At 53.6% G+C, this 12480-nt stretch overlaps 1 protein-coding gene across 1 annotated transcript in view; it reads right to left on the reverse strand.

Annotated features, from left to right (window-relative positions):
• Hmcn2 (hemicentin 2) overlaps positions 1-12480 on the reverse strand; it is a 155259-nt gene that overhangs the window by 994 nt on the left and 141785 nt on the right. The window contains exons 87-96 of the mRNA XM_013355724.1: positions 8371-8520; positions 6548-6685; positions 6329-6450; positions 5812-6049; positions 4579-4641; positions 3732-3866; positions 2546-2674; positions 1510-1830; positions 804-923; positions 130-256 (exon numbers count right to left, since the gene is read on the reverse strand). Coding sequence (XP_013211178.1) covers positions 130-256; positions 804-923; positions 1510-1830; positions 2546-2674; positions 3732-3866; positions 4579-4641; positions 5812-6049; positions 6329-6450; positions 6548-6685; positions 8371-8520 — 1543 coding nt within the window. The remainder of the gene's footprint in view (positions 1-129; positions 257-803; positions 924-1509; positions 1831-2545; positions 2675-3731; positions 3867-4578; positions 4642-5811; positions 6050-6328; positions 6451-6547; positions 6686-8370; positions 8521-12480) is intronic.

Below are 12480 nucleotides of genomic sequence, written 5' to 3' on the forward strand. Positions count from 1 at the left end.
GACAGCTAACCCTGGCCTTGGGAGACTTCCTGGAGGTGGGGGGTCCAGGCAGAGGCGAGCCCTCGGAGAGGCCCTGGGAGCATGTGTGTGCCCCACCTCCTGTACTTTGCTAGTTAGGCCCTTTCTTACCCAGGGTTGGAGCCCTGCCGGTAAGCGGTCGGACAGGGTGTGTCCACACACTGGAAGCTGCCTCGGGTGTTGAAGCACATCTGGCCAGGCCCACACTCGATGCCATCTTCCTCACACTCGTTGATGTCTGTGCAGTAGGGTGCGGTGGGAGATAAGTCGATAGAACGTGGGATAGAACGTGGGAGCAGAGAGCAGAGGAAGCCCTGAGGCCCACGGAGTCAGACTAGCCTTCTGTGGGCGGAGCCCTGAGGATAGACCCCCCTACCCCACACTCTCATCTTCCCAGGGCCATGTCTTTACAGGGCATGGCTTGTAGGGACTTCCTGTTATCACGCTGGAGAACTTGGAAGGGTTGTGGCACTGGCCTCCCCTCTGGGTCTTTACCAGTGGCCATCTCTCCTGTCTACTCTCTGCATGGCAGAGGGCAAGGGTGAACAGGGAGGACCCCCCTCCACAGGTCTGAGAAGCAGCTGGACCAGCCCCAGGCCTTGCGCATCCTGGAAGGTTCTTGGGCTAACATTAGAGGCCATTATAACACCCACCAGCAGTAGTACCACCCTCTTCCTGTCTCACTTCAACCATCAGGAAGGCGAGATTCAGAGACAGGAGGAAAATAGCCCAGGGACACACAGCACAGCTTGTGGAGGGGTGTGGACTGGCCCTGGCCGGCTCACCCTGGCAATTCTTCCCACTGGGGAGGAGGCGGTAGCCAGAGGGGCAGAGGCAATAGTAGCTGCCCTCTGTGTTTTGGCAGGCATGCTGGCACAGGCTCCTCACTCGGCACTCGTCAAGGTCTGGTCCAGGTGGGGATAGAGCAGAAGTGCTGAGTCAGATTGCCAAGAGGCCAAGAGCTCTGAGACCCATCAGGGAAGGTCCCAGCTCCAGGCAACCCCTCCCCTGCCTGCCCCACCCAGGCCTGCTGCAGGAAGCCTCACCCCATCTCTATCGTCCATCACCGAGGCAAGAGGAGGGACCATTCTCTTGAGAGTCCTGTCCCAGGCAGAGGCACAGGGCCCCTCTGTGCAGCTAGCCCCCCTTGCACAGTGTCCATAGACTGCACCCCTGCTCCCACACCCCTCTTGGTACCTTCACATCCAAGAGAACATTCACTCCCCAAATCTCCCTCCCTCAAGAGGAGTGTTTCTCAAAGTGCATTTTCTCAGGCGTCTTTCTAGGAGGGGCCTCCCTCTGGACAAAGCACCCCAAAGTCAAACAACCATGCCAGTAGCCTTCTTGGGATTGCTTTGGTCCATCAGTATAGACACAGCTCTGTCCCTCACTTGCAGCATTTCCCCCTCCACATCTCACTTTATCCATGAGTGCTGGGATTCTGAGTTTACCCAGCTCCATGTCCAGCCTAGGAGCCCAGGCCCACCTTACCTGTACATACGCCATTCTGCCTTATGAAGCCAGCTGGGCACCAGGCCCGTCCCACACTGCTCAGGGCTCCAGAACCAGGCCGGAGGGAGACCCAGGCATGGTAGGAGCCACTGGGCCTGGGTATCCGAGACCGAAGCCAGGACACAAATGGGCTCCGGAGGCTGACAGTGGTGATATTTTGATTGTTTCGTTCCAATGGGGCGCAGGTCCTGTCATCCCGTAGGAGGATCTGGCCCGGCGGGCATAGGCATCGGTAGCTACCCTGGAGGTTGTGACACTGGTAGGCACAGGGTGGGGGCAGCTGTAGGCACTCATTGATGTCTGTGGAGGAGGCCAGGCGGGATGTGAGGGATAGGATGTTCTGTGGCTGCCTTTGCTTCAGCTGCCCCCATATATCTTTTTTTTTTGAAACAGAGTCTTGCTCAGAATGCTTCTAAACTCATGATCCTCCTGCCTCTGTCTCCTGAGTGTTGAGATGAGAGGCATGTGTCTCTGTGCCTGGTTCCAGCTGCCCCTTCCTGCCATCTTCCCAGAATTCAATGCTTTGCTCACTACACAGGTGTTTCCTTCACGCTGGCCTCCTGAGGATCCCTCTACCAGCATATCCTCTGACCCTAGGACTGTAAATCAGGGGACACCTCCCCGCTCTGAGCACCCCAGGGCTGCAGTCAGGGACAAAATCATCTCCCAGCTCTGAGCACCCTAGGGGTGCAGCCAGTCACTACCTCCCCGCTCTGAGCACCCCAGGGCTGCAGTCTGGGCTCCCAGGGCTGCATTCAGGGGACACCTGCCAGCTCTGAGCATCACCCCAGGCTATAGAGTCCCACAGCCCTTAGTGACAGTCATCTGTTCTACCCCCTATGCCTGTCTGAGGTCCTGCCCTGTCTTCACCTCTTCCCCCTCTGACATCCACAGATCTGGTGGCCTCAGTTGCTGCTTCAATCACTCCCAGACTCACCAGACCATAAATGCTCTTTGTCCTGAGCCAGGGCTGAGTGAGACACAGGATGCAGGGAGGGGCTGGCTGTCCCCTTACCTAGGCAAGGAAGGCCATGGCCTTGTTGGCGGTACCCCCTGGGGCAGCTACAGTAGTGGCCACCTGGAGTGTTCTCACAGAGTTGATTGTAGTGACACTCATCCAGCTGCTCCAGACATTCGTCCACATCTGGGGAGACACAGTTATGGAAGCGGTTTGGCCCAGAGGCCTCCTCCAAGGGTGTACCCTCCCACTTCACAGCAAGGCTTCATCTGTCCAATGTCTCATTTTTCTAATGGTGATTGCACAAGGCTGCATGCTGGCACTTCTCATTCTGCCTGTGACCAAGGTCAGAAAGCAGCAGGCCCCGGCACCAGAGAGAGGAAGGGGCTTAGGATGTGGGTTCCAGCTGAGTTCTGAGTATTCTAGGCCCTCGTAGTCAACAGTCCTTTCTGATTCTCAAGCTCAAGTGTGTAAGGGGTAAGAAGAGACCCTCTTCATGTCACGTTGGCAAGGGAGTCATGCGTGTGAAAGATTTAAGGACTCAAGGAAAGATTTAAGTATATAGGAAGAGATGGAGGGAGGAAGGAGGCAGGAGGGAAGAGGGACAGAGGAAAGAAAAGAGAGGAAAGGGATGGGAGGGAGGGGGAAAGAATCTCTTAAGACCAGAAACTTCCTGAAACTTAAAGATTCACAAATCTCTCCCTCGGGGCTCTATGAACAGTAATGGTTGCTAAAGAAGAGGAAACCCAGGCTGGGATGGGCTCCATGAGTCGCTGTGTTCTTGCAAGTAGCCCCTCACCCTTCCTTCCTCTGTAAGTAGCTCCCAAAATCACTGGTTCACTATGCTAGACTTGAAGGAATTGTTCCTTTGTCTGATCTGAGACGAACAGATGTTTGATCAAGTCTGCCCAGGAAGACATCACAAGACATGGATGAATCCAGTGTCTTGAAACCATAGAATGATAGAGGTCTCCCAGCCAGGGGCAGCACGTGGATGTCAGTGTGCAGTCAGATGCACAGAGGCTGTCTGGAAGCTGTGCTGAGAAGGACTCAGACTGTGTGTATCTGGACCACGATGTGGGGTAGGGGTCACAGGAAATGGCTTACTCCCTCCTTCATCAACCATAGGTGGGCAGGGGTCAAGAATGGAAAAGACAGGACCCCAGCTCTAGATGCCCTGAATCCCAGCGACACTCTCTGGGTTCTGGGAGTATGACCAGGCCCTGCCTCGTGTCCTGGTCACCTTCACAACCCTTTCCATCAGCAGTGACCCGGAAGCCAGGTCTACAGTCAGGGAGGCAGGTATAGGTTCCGAGCAGGTTCACACAGCGCTGCCCCTCCTGGCAGAGGTGGGTGTCTCCCACACACTCATCCACATCTGGGGGCAAAGCACACAAGGGCCCATGTGAGCATGCGCCCTCTTGGATGCCATCCTTACACCCTGGCCTAAGCCACTGGTACAGCCTTGAACCTGGCATAAAGGTTCCCCCAGCCCTTGGTTGCAATGGAAGGCTGTAGACCGTGTCCCCGTGAAGCCGGGCTAGAAAGCCAAGGGAGACTTAGTCGGTCCAGGCCCAGCTGCTGGGAGTGAGAGGTGAGGGCGTGGTCAGTATCAGGACCTGTTGTTCAGTTACTACTCAGAAAGTTAGAACAGGACTACCAAGACTTGAAGCTGCTGTGGAGAGACATTCTGGGCTTGAGTGTCCCATGTTTGTCCTGGGGGTCCTCACCATTCCACCGCCTGAGCGTCAGTATCTTCTGGAAAATGCTACCTCCATAGTATGCTCTTCCCTCTGGGGTCCAGCCCTGAGGAGATGGCTGCACCCTGGGCCACGACTGACTAGCGCTGTCCCTGGGTTGCTCACCTCTACAGTTCCTGTGGTCCCAGGCCAGGAGAAGTGACCAGGGGCATTGTGACAGCTATGGGAGCAGGGGCTGGGACGGACACCCCCCCTCCCCCCGCAAGCATTCATTCTTGTCTGGGGTGGAGACACAAGACCATGTTCACAGGCTCCCCTGCCAGCTGGCTGGGGCAGTTGTGCGCCCCAGGAGAGGCCAACTTAGTTCATAAGGCGCTGGGAAGGACTCACCCACACAAAATGCTCCCTGGGAGTTCAGCTCAAAGCCTTCAGGACAGCCAACCTCATTTTCTTCTGTAAGGCAAAAGGGGGTGACTCTAAGGGAATCAGTTTCCCAGGGCATCTTGGGCTTGCTCCTTGGGCTGGGAGAGGCCGTGGCCCCTGGCTGGGAGCTCAACCCCAGGCTTGAACCGGACACGTGACACTAAGGCAGCTGGCTGGCTCCTGGCCCAGGTTTGTTAGAGGTGGTAGCAGTGGGACATGCCTGGTCTTGTAGATGTGCCCTGGGGGCTCTCGAGGGAGGCTAGGCAGAGATCCAGGCAAACTCAGGAGAAACCATTAGAGAAAAGTAGACTATTCAAGCTGGCGTGTGCAAAACTGTGCTCAGGGGAACCCAGCAGTCATGCGCAGAGGGTTGCTGGGGCCTTCGACAGCCACCAAGAGTGCAACTGTGCGGACAGTCATCCTCAGGCAGGGGGCCACTGGGGAGCAGTTAGGGCTCTGGGGTAAGCACCTTGACAGCTCCTCTAGAGCCCTGGGAATGAGCAGCGCTCTGCTCCGCTCAGTGTGGCTGGGAACCAGGGCATTCCCTCATGCCCACAGCTGGAAAATAGTGCCGACAGGATCTGAATCAGAGTGAACTTGGCCCCACAACCCTGCTCTCCCCAATCACTGGGAAACCTCTTATGACCTTAAGCAAGGATGAGGAACTTTTTTGATGTTTTGTTTTTCAAGACAAGGTTTCTCTGTATAGCTTTGGAGCCTGTCCTGTCACTAGCTCTGTAGACTAGGCTGGTCTTGAACTCACAGAGACCCACCAGCCTCTGCCTCACAAGAGCTGGGATTAAAGGCATGCGTTACCACCGTTCAGCGATAAGGACATTTTAAAGCATCCCTTGTCTGTGACTACCTGGAATGCTCAGGTAGGTCACCAGAGGTTGCAACCAAGGGGCCTTTGGTGCAGGCATCTTCAGAGAAGGGAGTCAGGTGTGGTCTATGCTTGGAATGTGGAATGCAACTCGGGTCTAGGCAAAGGCTTCAGAGGTCTAGGTAGGAGTAGCCTGAGGAGGGGAATAGTCCCTGCTAGAGTGGGAGGGACCAGGCTGGAAAGGGCAGAGAAAGAGGTAAGCTGTTGCCTCAGGCATGCCCTTATCCCCAGCCTGTGCTTAGGGCAAATGGCCATTTGAATTTGGGGCCCTGGCAGATCTTAGCTGGTACGGTGGAGGTAGGATACTGGGGCCTCACCAGCTTGCAGGGCCGTGGTGAGCTGGAAGCGCAGGGCCTCTGCCTCAGGGTCGAAGGCCGAGCTGATAGATGAGGCCCGAAGGTGTTGCACCAGCTGGGGCTGGAGGCCCCGGGCCTCATCATACTGGATGCTATGATTGCAACGCAGAGAGGCTGGGAGGCCATCATGGAGGAAGCGTTGTGTGGAGCCCACGAACAACTGGCCAGGCCCTGTCTGCACGTAGTGTTCCTGGAAGTCCTGGGGGAGTGGGAAGTGGGAGTCCACTTTAGAGCAGCCAGGAAGTAGGGTGCTATATGGAGAGCACTGGGTAAGCCTTTGCTTCTTCCGCCAAGCAGCTGGCAGCCAGGGGCAGCACCATGCCTGTGATGTTCTTGTTAACGGAGTGAGTGGGAGGAATGCTCACTTCTGAGAGACAGCTTCTACTTGAGACCTGTTGTAACCCGCTTCTGGGGTGTGAGGAAGGCAAGTGGGCCCATCTGCTCAGGGTGTCAGGACGGAGCAGCCCCGAGCTCATACCTGCATGTGCAGATGGGCATCGGCCAGGCTCTCCGGGATCATGCCATTGACCGTCACGTCCAGGAGCAGGAGTCCGTCAGGATCCAGGCCCCGAGCCACCTGGGTCATTGTGAGCAGCTCCCCTGCAAGCCATCCCCACCCAGTCTGGAGTCATTTCAGAAGCAGTCCTGGGTGCTCTCAGGCCCTGCCTCTAGCCACCTCCGAGAAGACCATGCTCACCTGTAGAAAATTCCATGTGCGATTCCTGTTGGAAGCTGCCGCCCGTCAGGGAATAGCCATTCAAGGCCCTTCCGCTCTCTCTAGCCAGGGCCCAGTAGATGGGCGCAATGGTGACCACTAGCACACGCATTAGAGGTCCTGGATACAGCAGAATGCAGAAGCCACGTTAGGGCTGGAGCCTTGGGGCAGTCCTTCTCCTGACAGATCCCTCCGTGGCTTCCCTTTTCAGCAGGCGCAGCTTCTCCCTCCCTACTCATGCTTAGTCTAGTGACTACCCATGCCAGTTTTTTTTTTTTAGCAGACCCTGGGGGGCAGCAAAATCAAACATATACTTTATGGTGCAGTTACAAGAGCAAATATAATAAAGAGATGCATGGGATGGGATGTGTAGCCAGATTCAGCAAATGCAGATGGCTGGTCCCATGGCTCCTGGGACGCTACAGGCTGTCACTACACACTGTTGGGATGAATAGATGATCAACCAAGTTTTGTGTGTTGTGGACAACTTCTGCTAGAGCCCAGGAGAGGAAGGATGTTCTGAGCTCCTGACGGCCCTGGGCGTGGAGTCTGAGAACCTCATGTGACATCTGGACCTCTTTGGGCTAGGAGAGGTCACAGACTGGGCCAGGGGAGCATTGCCCATTTAAGTTTCCTCAGGGTCAGGGACAGTGGCGGCAGGTGATGGGGTGACAGGAGAGAGTTAGGTCCCTTGAGGGTGGGCAGGACCTTTCCAGCTACTCAGGACCTTTGTGCTACAAACCTCAAGCTCACTGGGCCTGGGCCTACACGTTTCTCCCTAGCTTCCGCAGCTGGAAGCAGCGGTCACACCTAGGCAGTCATCTTGCTTAACTTGGTTTCTGTTGACAATGCTTGAGAGTCTGGTCGTTAAGGGGCTGGAGAGAAATCTCCAGTCAAGAGCATTTGTTGTTCTTGCAGAGAATCTGGATTCAACTCCCAGCACTCACATGGGGGTTCAAAATTGCCTGTAACTCCAGTTCCAGGGGACCTGATGGCCTTTTCTGGCCTCTGCTGGCACCATCAGTATGCACGTGGTTGTACACACAAATATGTGTGCAAAACATTTGTATACATAAAGTAAAAATAAGTGACTCTAAAAAAGAGAAAAAAGAAAGAAAAGAAAGGAAGAAAGGAAAGGGAGGAAGATGAAGAAAGAAAGAAAGAAAGAAAGAAAGAAAGAAAGAAAGAAAGAAAGAAAGAGAGCGCCGAATCCTAACCACTAGACCACCAGGGAAGCTAGAAACAAAGAAAGAAAAGAAAGAACCAAACAGAACCAACAACTGAGGCAAGGGTGGTTCCTGAAGAGCTGCTCCTACTCTTGGCTCAGCCTTTCTCTGCATTGGGTCCCCCAGAAGAGGACCTGGGTCTCCTGTGTGAGACTCCTGGACTTTCTGCTCGGGACATCCTGCTTCCTAAATCTCTGAGCAAGTGCATGCCTCTTGCTTCTTAGATGATGGAATGTTGCACCTTTCCATCTGTCTGTCCCCTCCAGCTCACGTCTGTTGATCGTTTCTGGTGATTCTTCACTTTGCTACCAGCTTTGGGGGGGGTGGTGGGGTAAAGCACCCTCCCCAAGTGTAAGTGGCATCCCCCGTCCTCCTCTGAGCTCCAATGTGATATTCTATTCATACCACGCTCTCCCTGTGTGACGTCACATGCAGAGGCTTTGTTTCATGGTAGTGGCAGGGGGTGGGACCCTGGGGGAGGAGATGGACTCAGCTCTTCGAGGCAGCCCTATCTCTGGGTACCAGACCTTGATGAAGTCGCCCTGTGGGTCCAGCACGTGTCCCAGGGCCTTCACATACCCACGCTTGCTGGCACGTGGCTGATGCTGCTCCAGATGGTAGAGAGCCCAGAACTGCCCTCCTGGTGCACACTGGTGTTGAGAGTAGCCATACCAAGTTCCTGACCATTGATAACCCCGATCAAGCTGCCGCGGCTGCCCCAGGGCTCCCCTGTGTGGCAGGACACAAACAAGAGTGACACATACTGTCTATTCGAGTCCTCCACGCAAAGGCACTGTTACCCTGCCACCATTCCCATTTCATCAAAGAAACCAAGGTTTACAAAGGACCTGTGACTTGTCCAAAGACACAGAGCTAATAGGTAATGGACTCAAGGCGTAGAAGATCTTGGCTCTAAAACAAAGGAGACAGCCTGGGGAGATGGCCCAGCTGGTTAAGTGCTTGTCATGCAAGCCTGCAGACCTGCGTTTCATCTCCAGAACCCACATAAAAATGTCCACCATGGTGGCATCCACTTGTAATCCTGGTGCCGGGGAGGCAGAGATGGCTCCCCGGGGGCTCACTGGCTGGCTCAGCCTAGTGGGCTCAGGGAAAGATCTGTAAAGTGACCAGATCCTGGGAGTGACCCAAGCTGTCATGTGGCCTACATCTGCACCCACATACACATGTACCTCCTCCACATGCACCTACATGCATGCTTACACACACACACACACACACAAAAAGCCAGGCAAGTTAGGTCCCTAGGTCGCATCAAATTGGTTTGTCTATAAAATGAGGAGGTGGGTTCACAGACACACAGAAGGCCTCTTGGTCTCAAAATTGCCAGGAGCTATGATAACAGGGGCTGGCATTCCATAGGAACAGGGCACTGTGCCAAGAACTGAGTACCATCACCAGCGTATCCTCATTCCATCAGTGGTCCTGGCTCCAGATGGCATGGGCCAGCTGCCCAAGGCTGCCAGGCAGTCCTATCAGACGCTCTCTTGCACAAATCCAACAAATGACACAGGCCCATGGGGCCCCTGCTTCCTCTGCCTAATGAACCAGCTGCCTCCTTTGGGCAGATGGCCTTCCAGGGGGCACCAGACAGAGGGAGCCTGGCTCTCTGCTCACCAGCCCTCAGGGGAAATTAACAAAGAAATAACACAGAACATTCCATGGCCAGGATCTTAAATGGCCAGTCAGGACCAGCTAACGCCAGTTCTAGGAAATGCAGCTCTCGTCTGGGGCTGATGCCCATCTGCAATGTTTCTCATCAATATCTGTTTCATAGCAGGAGATGGGGAGGGAGCTGGCATCTGCAGGGAGGAAGATGAGAGCATGACCCAGATCCCTGGAGGCCAAGAAGCTTAGAGCACTGGAGTGGTGGCCACTTTTTAGGGTCTCAGCAGCCTCTTGTCATTGTCATTTCCCCCCATCCCCACGACAGCCAGGGCTAGAACACGAACCTATGTCATTTCACCCATGGGACAGAAAGAATAAAGCAGCAGGGAGGAGAGTCAGGTTTGTAGTCAGGGGATCTCAAAAACTTTGAACTACAGAAGGGGCGGGAGAACTCAGTGCTTGTCCAGTGCTTCCAACCCCAGGACTGCAGAACTAAAATCGAACAAACAAATGAAACAACAGCAACAACAAACAAACAAAACAGGGGTTGCCGGGTGGTGGTGGTGCACACGCGTGTAATCCCAGCACTTGGGACGTAGAGGCAGGAGGATCTCTGTGAGTTCGAGGCCAGCTTGGTCTACTGAGTTGGTTCCAGGACAGACTCCAAAGCAACACAGAGAAACCCTGTCTCGAAAAACCAACCAACCAACCAACCAACCAACCAACCAAACAAACAAACAAACAAAACAAAAAGCAACAAAACAAAACAGGGGCTGGGAGATGACTCAGTATGTGAAGTCCTTGCTGCACAAGTGTGAGGGTCTGAGCTAGGATGCACTCCCACCAAAGCCTGGCATAGTCACACATGCCTGTAACCCTAGTACTGCAGGGAGAAAGGGGGGCAGGAAAGGCAGATCCCTGGAGCATGATGGCCAGGCGGTCTAGGTAACCAGTGAACACTGGGTCAGTGACAGACCCTGTCACAAAGGTTGGAGAGATAGCCACGTAGTTAAGAGCATGTACGGCTCCTCCAGAGGACCGGAGTTCAGTTCCCAGCATCCACACCAGGCAACACACAGCCATCTGTGACTCCAGCTCCAAGGAATCCAACACCCTCTTCTGGCTTCTGCAGGCATATGGGACACATTGATTCACACAGGCACACACACATGTACATAAATAAAAACAAACAAAATCTTTTAAAGGGTTTGAAAACAGGGAAGACACTCAGTGTTGACTCTGTTTCTTCATCTGGACACACACACACACACACACACACACACACACACACACACACAGAGAGAGAGAGAGAGAGAGAACTTCAAAATTCCTTTGTACAACAAAACTCCTTGAAGGAACTTAAACCAGGGAAAACCTGAAGTCCCCAAATGGAGAAGGTGGCCGCTGTGTGGACGTGGGTTGGGGGCAGTGAAGTCCCCCACATAGAGAGGGTGCTTCTGTGTGGATGTGGGGTGGGGGAGGGGGTGAAGTCCCTCGTATGGAGAGAGTGCTGCTCTGTGGGTGTGGGGCAGGAGGTGGTGAGGTAGGAAGGGACTGTTTGTTTCTCACAGCCAAGAGAAGTGTGGGTGGAAACACCCTGTGCAATGAGTTGAAGCCAATAAAGATGTATCTCCATACAGATTATCATGGAATGTCATCCAAGACATACAGACAAACAGGACAAGTTTTAAAGCTAGGCTATACATTTTATAGGAAGCAAGAGTACATCAATTTACAAATAAAGAGAAACCAACAAAAAACTGGAGCCAGACTTGGTGGCTTGTGCCTGTACCAGCACTGGGAGGAAGCTGAGGCAGGAGGATTGCTACGAGATCTAGGGCCAGCCTGGGCTGCAGAGTGAGACAAAACTAAAGCTAAACTAAATCACCAGAATTACCCAAGCATGGGGGAAAAGAGCCAACTTCACAAAATTGTCCTGTGACCTCGACCTATGTGCTGTGACATGCACCCCCCCCTCCCGATACATAAAAGAATCGCCTAAGCACTTTCTGGTAAATGAATTCTGATTTCTGGCCTTTCTGTAATTAGCATATATGAGGAAAACAGCTATTTCCACTAAAGAGCTGCAATGGCTTGAGTCCTCCTCTCTGCCTTCTCTCCTACCTTCTGATGATCTAACCCTGGGACCTCACTTAGAAATGGGGTCTTCACAGAGGACAGCACACGGCAATGAGGACATCAGGGTGAGCCCTGGTCCAGTGTGCCTGGAGGCTTTGTAAAAAACAGGAAATTAGAGGCGATCTTAGTCAGAGTTCTGTTGCTATGACAGGACACCATGACCAAGGCAGTTCTAATAAAAGGAAGCATTTAATGGGGCCTCAATTACATTTTAGAGGCTTAGTTCATGATTGTCATGGCAGGAAGCAGACAGACAAGGCACCACTGGGGCAATAGCTGAGAGCTTTACATCCTGATCCACAGGCATCTGGCATTCAAACACACGAGCCTACGGTGCTCACTCTCATTCAGATGCAGGGAGACTGCTACATGCCACTAAAGGCAGAGACTGGGCAATTCTTACAGCAGTCGGAATGCCAATCATAGCCAGAAGACACCAGAAGCTAAGGGCAGATTCTCTTGCATAAGCCCAGGCGGAAGCAGCCCTTCTACCTGGAGAAGGGGCTGAATTAGGGATCTCTAGATGGCAGGGGTCAGTAGCATCCATGTGTGAGGCTTAGGATGAGCACTGACTCACATATGTTCACACAAACTCCCCGAAGGCATTCTGAGTACTCTTGTTTGATTCTGCCCTCTTCATGGGGCCATGGGTATCCAAATGAAGAATGCGGGACAATGCCAAATATCCCAGAATAGCCAGACTCCCTGGCCAAGATGTGTAGTACATGCTTAGCCCTTCTGAGAGTCCATTTCCTCAGACAAGATGATCTATGCCGGTTTCCCAGCTGGTTCATCCTAGGTTTTAACTTAGTGGAGAACTGGGAAGCTTCTAAGCAGGACATATCCACCAGACTCTGTGGAGAACTGGGAAGCTGCTAAGCAGGACATATCCACCAGACTCTGTGGAGAACTGGGAAGCTGCTA

Source organism: Microtus ochrogaster, chromosome 4 (assembly GCF_000317375.1).
Source record: "Microtus ochrogaster isolate Prairie Vole_2 chromosome 4, MicOch1.0, whole genome shotgun sequence".
In the NCBI taxonomy this organism is placed as follows: Eukaryota; Metazoa; Chordata; class Mammalia; order Rodentia; family Cricetidae; genus Microtus; species Microtus ochrogaster.